We start from the raw sequence: 9013 nt of genomic DNA on the forward strand, positions 1-9013 counted from the left end.
CGAAAATGATACTAAACAAATCAATACTTTCAGCTGCTGTTTAATAATATTTTTTTTCACAAAAAAAATGATAAATTTTTTTTAGAAATCCAAAAAGAAATCTTTTACAACGAAACTCGAAGAAAAGAAAAGAACAGAACAGAACACGAAAGGCCACACAGTGAATCTATGTTGTTTGTTGTAATGATGGCAACACACTTGTTGCATTGCCAGGCAAGCCATTCAATCAGGCTTTTTTTTCATCATCAAATAGTCAAAACACTGATAGCTTCGTTATTCGTTCGTAGTCGTTCAATGTTGTATTTTTTTACCGTGATGGCAATATACAACCACCACAACTACCACTTGTTGAACAGTTTTTTCTGATACTTTGAATGTGTATGTTCAAGCATAGTATGTATTCTCCATTATTATATTGAACGACGAAATGGTTTTTTGATCCTTGTTAATCAAAAATTTCGAATCGATTTTTGTTTGCTTTTTTTTGTTATGATTGTGCATGTGCAATGTGTCGGTAATGGTAGCAAGAAAAAAAACATGTAAAATCCAAATTGAACAAATTCAGAGGTGTTGTCATGGTGGTTTACCTTTTACCTTGTTTATTTTTTTTATTATTACCATTTTCGGTCCATTTTTTTCATAATCGATCTTCAAAACTTATTGATAACATGGGTAGCGTTGAATTTTTTTTTCACTACTACTACTACTACTACTATTACCTCGATGATGATAATGACCTTATATCCGAATAGTGTTTGTTTGAATGGATTCCTTGATTGGTGATCAATAATTTTTTCTTTTTTTTTTTGCTCGATAAGAAAATACGGTTGATTTTTTTCTTGCCCGATTTCAAACTACAATCAATCAATCGTAGTTGTTTGATCAGGTTTTGTTGTTCATGTTTGTAACAACAACAAAAGCGTAGCCATAATATAAAAATTTTGTTGTAGTTTCTCATGATTGGTGTTAAAAACAACGAACACTAACAAAAACAAAGACCGATATATAACCCTTGAATTGATCATTTTTACATCTTATTCTATCGAGTTAATAAGAGGGAAAAATGTGTGAAATTTTTTTCTGGAACCAAAAAAAAAAACTGTCAAACAGATTTTTTTTTTTTTTTGATTTCATGGTTACGATTGGCCAGAAGGAGAAGCAATGAAGTATGCAGAAAACAAACTAGCCAAATCAAAATCGAAAAGGTATCGAAGGTTTTTTTTCCATCAATTAATTTGCCTTCGGTCAATGACGATGATGATGATGATGAAAAACTTGTTTTCATTTTCTCTTTTTTTTTACCTGGATGTTTGAAAATGCAGTTCTTGTCTGTTTTTTTTGTTTTGCTCTAAACAACCAAACAAACATCAATTTGGTTTGAAATTTTTGATTTCAAACATATAGTGGATGATGATGATGAGAAATATTGGTGAAAAAAAGATACCGAAATATATAGAACAACAACAACAAGTCATTAGATTGAAGATGCCGACACCATTATCAACATCATCATCATCATCATCATTAGATCAAGGATACAATCTCGTATCGTAGGTATTTTTCTTTTTACCTAATTGGGGCCAACCATGTGTGTGTGTGTGTGAATGAATGATGTTCAGATATATAAAAAAAATAGACAATATAAGAAAACAAAGTAGAGAAAATTTACCATACATACACACTAAACAACAACAAAAAAAATAACATCGTATGAGAATAATGGGCAAGGCAAATCGTGTGTGTATGTTTGTAAATTCGGAATAGAGGCAAAGAAAAAAAATTCAATGGTCCATTCACATTGCTTAACATCATCATAAGTCAATCAGTGAATGAATTTTTTTTTATTCAAAAAAATTCTCATTCTCTTCAATCATATTTTTTTCCGGTCAAAACTGCTTGGTTTCGAATCAACTGGTTTTCAGTTTTTTTTTCATTCATTCATTCATTTCATTGATTCAATCTTAGCTTTGCGTAATGAATGTGTATTGGATTATTGAAATTTGTTTTAGGATTTTTTTCCAAGTCCAAGATTCAGTTGATGAATGTTGAAAATTGAAAATTAACAACAGCCTTTAGATAAACAAAACTCTAGATGAAAAAGTCATTAATGGTTAAGCCCACCAATGAAAGATTTGATCTATTTTTTTCCTTCCTTTCTTTATTTCTTTTGAAAAAAATGACCATTATAAATGGACTTAAAGTCATTCATCACACACATAAATAAACCTTAAGTTATTCAGAAATATTTATTATTTGAATGACAAAAAAAAATTGAATAGACTTAAATCAACAATGGTGATGTGTTTTGAGCTTCGCTCAGTTATTCACACACACAACATGAAATCAAATTCAATTCAATTCATTCGTTGGCCAAAAATCCGACCGGTTTTTCAATTTTTATCTTTTCGTTACCGATAAAAATGGCCATAAATTTAAATCTAATTCCCATTTCCATTTCATCCATTAATATTCGTGCAGAGCTAATTAATTCTTTTTGTATGTTGGAATAATTTTTATTATCCGGATGTTGATTGTTATTGAATGATTGTTGTTGTTGTAACAGTTGCTGTATATTGAAGAAAAAAAACATTGAAAGAAATTAGATAAAAAATTAATGATTAAATTGACAGTACAGACTTTTAAACGAAATCCAATTCCCATTTGCGAAAGAAATTGCCGCTGTTCAATTGCACCGAAACAATGTATCATTTTGTTCATCATCCGTTTTGGTCGATTTAAAACATGATGGCGAATAGAGGCAAAATCAACATCAGCTGTTAAATCAGCCATACCTGGATTCAATAATGGATCACATTGTTTATGTTGATAATATGCACGAAATGTATCACGATCTTTTTGATGATTATCCTTATTATCATCATCAAAACCATAATCACATATTAAAATACAGCCAGATATATCATCATTATTATCATTTTCTATTGATTGTTGTTCAATATAATCAATAATTTTATCGATAGTTGCAAATATAGTTGGACTATATTCAATATGTTCAACATTTGATGATGAATAACGATCAAAATGACCATTTAATGATAATAATTTTATCATCGGTGTTTCATTTCGTGCCTGTATCCAACGTAATCGTCGATTTTGTTCATCATAATCAATTAATAGTTCATTCCATTTTTGTTGTTTTGAATTTTTCTGAACATTTTAATGAATAACAAATTGAATGATGATTTAAAAGATAAGAAAAATTTGAATTTACTTACAATAAATTTATGTATAGGAAATGCATCGAAAAATTCATTGGCAATGAATATTGGAAAACGATTCGATTGTCGTTTTGATTGATTCAATTGATCGATTGATTGATACCAATGAATCGATTGACCATATTTGGTTTTCGATGATTTCCGATTATTATTATCAATGATATACTTTTCATTATCACAAAGATTTCGATGTTGAATCGATTGAAGAAATGGTGAAATTTCAATCAAATGTAAATGAAAATCATTTATTGATTGACGTGTCTGATTAAATTGTGCCATTGAACGGGCAATATCTGCAGATAATGTACCACGTCCTGGTCCTAATTCAATAATATCTAATTGTCGAGCATTTGAATATTGTTGCCATTGATACATTATCCATATAGCAATTAGCTTAATAATTTTAGACAAAAAAATTCAAAAAAAAGATTTTAATTCATTCTTTTTCTATCGACATATTTTATTTAAATAAATTACCTTACCTCACCAAATATTTGCGATATTTCCGGAGATGTAATAAAATGTCCTTTTTCACCAAAAACATCTTGACGCATATAGAAACCATATTTTGGATGTGTTAATGCTAAACGCATATAATCATTAACGGTTAATGGCCCGGTAAATTGAATTTGTTTAACAATCTCTTTAAGTAATAATGATTCATTATTAGATTCATTGTGATTTGATTGTGATGATGATGATCGAATAAAAGAATTCTTAATAAATAATGATTTATATAACAAACAATTACGCGATGTTAATCTTGGTAACCAATTTGTTTTGAAAAACATTATGTTGATCGGTATTCAGGAATCACATGTGATTCATATACACAGGATTCTTGGAATAACTCAAAAAAAAACTAAACATAAGTTTTCTTTTTTGATTTTCAAACATTAGATGGCGACACGGGGGAATCGTTTTTTTTAAAATCCAAATTATTTTATTCATAGAATTTTGTTTTGTTTTGTTTAATATTCCAAATTTCTACAAATTTTTTTTTGCAATCAATCAATCTAAATCAATCAGCTATGTAAAAAACAAACAAACAAAAAAAATATTTATCTACAAACAAACAGAAAATGGATGTCCAAAAAAAATATTCGCAAGTGGACCTGTAAAATATATTTGTAAAAAGATTAATTTTTTTTTTGAAACTTTGAAATTATCAAATTAATTTTTCATTGCTAATCAATAATCTGAATATTTTCAAAAAAGTCTCATGTCATGATTTATCATTGATCAGCCATAATAATGATCAATAAAATGATTAACAAATTAATTCTGATTGAATCGAACAAAATAATCGATCCATTTGTTGATAATATTGAATTATGATAATCATTAGAATCAGAATCGATTGATGATCGATCTCCATCATTTTGATTGTCCGAATCATCATCGTCATTATCAATATTATCATAATAATTATCAATATCATCATCATAATCTTCATTATTATGTTGATTTGAATTATAATTTAAATGACGATCAAATGTTGAATTATTAAAATAGATAAATTTTCTATTTGGATTCAATTGTTGTTGTTGTTGTTGTTGTTGGTGTTGGTGGTGATTTGATTTTTGATGTGATTGATGATGATCCAATGATCCACGATGTTGATGATTATTATTATGATTATGATTATGTGGTCGACGACGTAAACGTTTACATTTATCACTATATGTATAACCAGCACAATGTTGATTAATCAATGAATTTGTCATTTCAGACATATAATGTTCAAAAAAACGTAAACCTTCTTGGCCACAATATTTTCTTACATTCTGTAATTGACAATCAACACTTTCCTGATATGCACAGCAAAATTTTAATAAACGTAAATCATTATCATTTTTTTGTCGATTTATCGGTTCTGGTTGTTGTTGTGGTTGTTGTTCATTTTCGGACATCATTTTTGATATGGATTGAAAACGTCTAACAACTGTCAAACATTTTTGCGATGATATTGATATATCTTTTAAACATGGAGCATATTGTAGATATACTGTCAAATTTTAAAGGAAAACGGAAAACAGAAAACAAAACAAAACAAAACAAAACAAAACAAAACAAAAAATTTATTATTATTTTAAATTTAAAATTTATTGAAAGATTTATTTATTTTATTTTTTTGTTTTTGGAAACAAATGGCAAAACTTTCAAAAAAAAACATGATGATCGGTGTTCATTCTTCTCTGTGTGTTCGTGTGTCATATCATGAACAAATAATCTTTTTTCTTTTCTTCGGTTAACGAAAAAAAAAGTTTTCTTTAACCTAAAAAAAATGGGATTTATGTGAATAGTACGTGCTGGGTTCGTTGGTATCACCAACAACAACAACAGCAGTCAATGTTTCATCAAATGTTGACGTTTTGTTTTTTCATTCATTCATTCATTCATTTTTTTCTTCGTTGGATTTTCGGGTACCGGGTTTTTTTACCAGTTGTTTGCAAAAAAAACAAATAAATATTCTGAAAACTGGAAAAAAAGTTTTATCCATTTTTTTTCGTAAGAATGGATGAATGGCTGGATGGTTGAAAAGAAAACCAAACGAATAGAAACTTTTTTTCCCCCATTCTTATTCGTACCCCCAAAAGAAGAATATATACATCACATTTTGGTGTAAGGGTGAAAACCAAAATGATGATGATGATGAAAAACAACCAGCAACTAAAAGATTTATGTAACCAGAAAAAAGATTCTGGAAATAGAATGTTTGAATTTTCATTTTTGTTTTGCAAAGAAAATTTTTCAAACAAAAAAAAACAATATTTATAAAAATGACATTATCAAACTGGGAAAAAATCGACAAATTTTCTTTAAATCAAAGAAAGAAAAAATCAATTTACATTTCCTGTATATCAAAACGATGATGATGGAAAAAATCAATTTCATTTCCATAAATATGATGATGTTTCAATGTCATCACATGAAAGAAATGGAAACAAAAAATTGAAAAATTTCAACAAAAATCATCACTTTTGAATGAAAATGTAAAACCAAAACCAAACATAAAAATGGAAAATTGATCGACAAACAAACAAAAAAATATCGGTAAAAGAAAAAAAGATTACGGTCGATTGATTACCGTTTATTTATTTGTTTGTTTGTTTGGTTGGTTGATTATGATTGTTATATGATGATCCCTACGGGATCAATGATGATGATCAAAGTGATGTTGCAGAGAGAGAGAGAGAGAAAAAAATATCACAATATTGATAAATAAATTGAATGAAATAAAAAAGTTTTCCTTGATAACATGACAATAATAATCATCATAATCATCTGTATGGATGTCATGTAAAAGAATGTCATCAATATGATGAGAATATTCATTCATATGGGTGTGTGTGTGTGATTCTCATATGTGTTTTTCTCTATCGGTGATGGGTGTATTTGATTGCAATGTTTTTTGTTTGTTTGTTTTTATTTTCGGTGTGAAGAAAGCAACAACAACAAACAAACAGGAAAAATAAAATTCCGGAAAAATAAAATTATATAGCGCAATCTTCTATATAATCAATAATAATAATATTATGATGATGATGATGATGATGATCAACGAAGAAATTCATTCAAATTTTATATCGGAATGTTGAAAAAAATAATAAAACATTATCATCACATCATCATCATCGTGATGATACAAATCAATTTGATGATCACAAATCGATAAATAAATATTGATAATGAATTTAAAGTGATGAAAATTTAAAAATTGAATTTGTTTTTTTTTCTTTTTTTGTTTCAAATCACACACAATATCATACATTTTCATCACATATCGATTTTGATAGTTTTGGCTTTGTTTTTACACTAATGTAATTGTAATTCATTCAGAAGTTTATTATAAACAAACATAAAATTGGATAATGTAATATCATTTTTTTCTTACTTTCTCTCTCTCTCTCTCTCCCTTGAAATTGGTGATGATAATAATAATAATATTTTGGAATGTGGTTGAAGATTATCCATGATGATGATCATCATCATTTTATTCGCCAAACGAAAAAATAAAAACATTCTTGAAAATGTTTGGACACACACACAGTGGAAAGTGGAAGTGTGTGTAAATAGGAAAAATAAACTAATAATAATAATAATAATAATGAAGATTATGTGTGATTTTCTTCTTTATTTTTAAGAGAAGATACATTGAGTAGAAATAGTAGAAGAAAAAAAAGAAGAAATGATTCACGTATTTCACGTTTCATTTTCAATGTTGTGAAAGTAAGAATAAAATGTTTTTTTTTCTTGGATATTCTATGTGTGGATATTCGACAATAATCATCAAAATTAAATGACAGTTTTCAGTTTCATTGGATGATTTTCATCTATTCAAAATTTTCTTTATTCAAGATTTTTTTTTTGTTTTTCTTGTTTTAAGAATTTTCATATTTAAGATTTTTGAATGCTTTTTTTTCTTCATTTGGAAATTAACTTCACAAACATTATCATCATCATCATCATCACAGCGTGTAATCGTAATGAGTTTTTGTTTTGTTTTTGTGTTTTTGTTATTTTTGGATTTCAATTTTCATTTTCAATGAAAAAAAATAAAAAACTTACATTGCTGTGTACGTCCTTGTTGACATAATAATCGGATAACATTTTTCGATCCTTGTACAATATCCTGATAAAGATGTCGTTGTCGATTACCGGCACAAGAACGTATATATTTTTCGGCACAATAATCTCCCGATTTTAATTTCCTGTTTGTTTGTTTGTTTGTTTGTTTGTTTCAATGTTGATTTGATTTGATTTTTTTCATTGATTGAAAAAAAGAAAAATGAAAAATGATAAATCAATCAATCGATTGAAAATATACATACCGGCATGTAATATCTAAATCTTTTGAATTGATTGGAAATGCTAATGATGAATTTTCCATTACTTCTTGCATCATTGATAAACATGTTTCAAATGTTTTTGGTGAACAACGATTTATAATTGTTGTTGATGTTGTTGTTGTCGTTGTTGAAGTTGTCATCGATGATGATGGTGATTGTAATCGTCTTTGATATTGTCCACCACCACTACCACTACGACCATTATTTTTTGCATCATTCACAATAAATCTTCGTTGTCGATTATCTTTAAAAAATTGCAAAAAAACAAAAACAAAATTAGTTACAATAAATTAATGAATAATGAATCAAATATTGAAAAATTATATGCGGAGGATATTCTCATATTGTATATTTCTACGTCAACAATTCAAAACCAAATTTCTTTCTTTCATCATTTTCTTGTTTTATAGCGGAAAGTATTCCCAATGGATTTTATCCATGGGTCTGTGAGATGGTAAACGGTATAATGTAAAAACAACAAATTTTCACATCTGCATCGAACAAGATTAGTTTTTTGTTGTTGTTTGTTTGGTTTACTTGATTTTTTTCCGGTGATGATGATAAAACCTGAAATTTTCTGATTTGAATGAGCAAAAGAGCAAGAATCCATAAAAGATTCAACAACAACAACAAAACAAAAAAGGCAATTAGTAAACAGTTGTTGTTGTTGTTGCAGATCATCAACATCTAACCGACCAACAACATCGATTCAAAAAAAAAGATCATTCACAATGTTTATTATAAATCAATGAATCATTTTGTCATATTTTGATCATGTTAAATAGCTGAATAGATTGTATAGAATAAGGGTAAAAAAATGCGAAAGTAAAACTTGGAGTATATATCGATAAATCGGAAAACTCTATTCACATTTACATTCATTAATTATCGACAAATGATTCACTACTGAAACAAAACAAT

At 27.7% G+C, this 9013-nt stretch overlaps 2 protein-coding genes across 2 annotated transcripts; both read right to left on the bottom strand.

Annotated features, from left to right (window-relative positions):
* Positions 1–2221: 2221 nt before the first annotated feature.
* Positions 2222–4094, bottom strand: LOC113789546 (protein arginine methyltransferase NDUFAF7, mitochondrial). Its single transcript, XM_027339098.2, has 4 exons — positions 3722–4094; positions 3237–3632; positions 2638–3168; positions 2222–2566 (listed from the first exon to the last, which is right to left on the bottom strand). The coding sequence occupies exons 1-4, from the start codon at positions 4028–4030 to the stop codon at positions 2360–2362; spliced, it is 1443 nt and encodes a 480-aa protein (XP_027194899.2). The 5' UTR covers positions 4031–4094; the 3' UTR covers positions 2222–2359.
* A 221-nt stretch (positions 4095–4315) lies between these two features.
* Positions 4316–8793, bottom strand: LOC142645934 (uncharacterized). The gene is made up of 5 exons (XM_075823500.1): positions 8785–8793; positions 8630–8669; positions 8075–8336; positions 7812–7954; positions 4316–5247 (listed from the first exon to the last, which is right to left on the bottom strand). The coding sequence occupies exons 3-5, from the start codon at positions 8230–8232 to the stop codon at positions 4475–4477; spliced, it is 1074 nt and encodes a 357-aa protein (XP_075679615.1). The 5' UTR covers positions 8233–8336; positions 8630–8669; positions 8785–8793; the 3' UTR covers positions 4316–4474.
* Between the last annotated feature and the right edge of the window lie 220 nt (positions 8794–9013).

The sequence above is a fragment of the Dermatophagoides pteronyssinus genome, unplaced genomic scaffold (assembly GCF_027571235.1).
Source record: "Dermatophagoides pteronyssinus isolate colony J.1.1.1.1 unplaced genomic scaffold, Derpt_VIB-CSIC_2022.12 sq0030, whole genome shotgun sequence".
Taxonomy (NCBI): Eukaryota; Metazoa; Arthropoda; class Arachnida; order Sarcoptiformes; family Pyroglyphidae; genus Dermatophagoides; species Dermatophagoides pteronyssinus.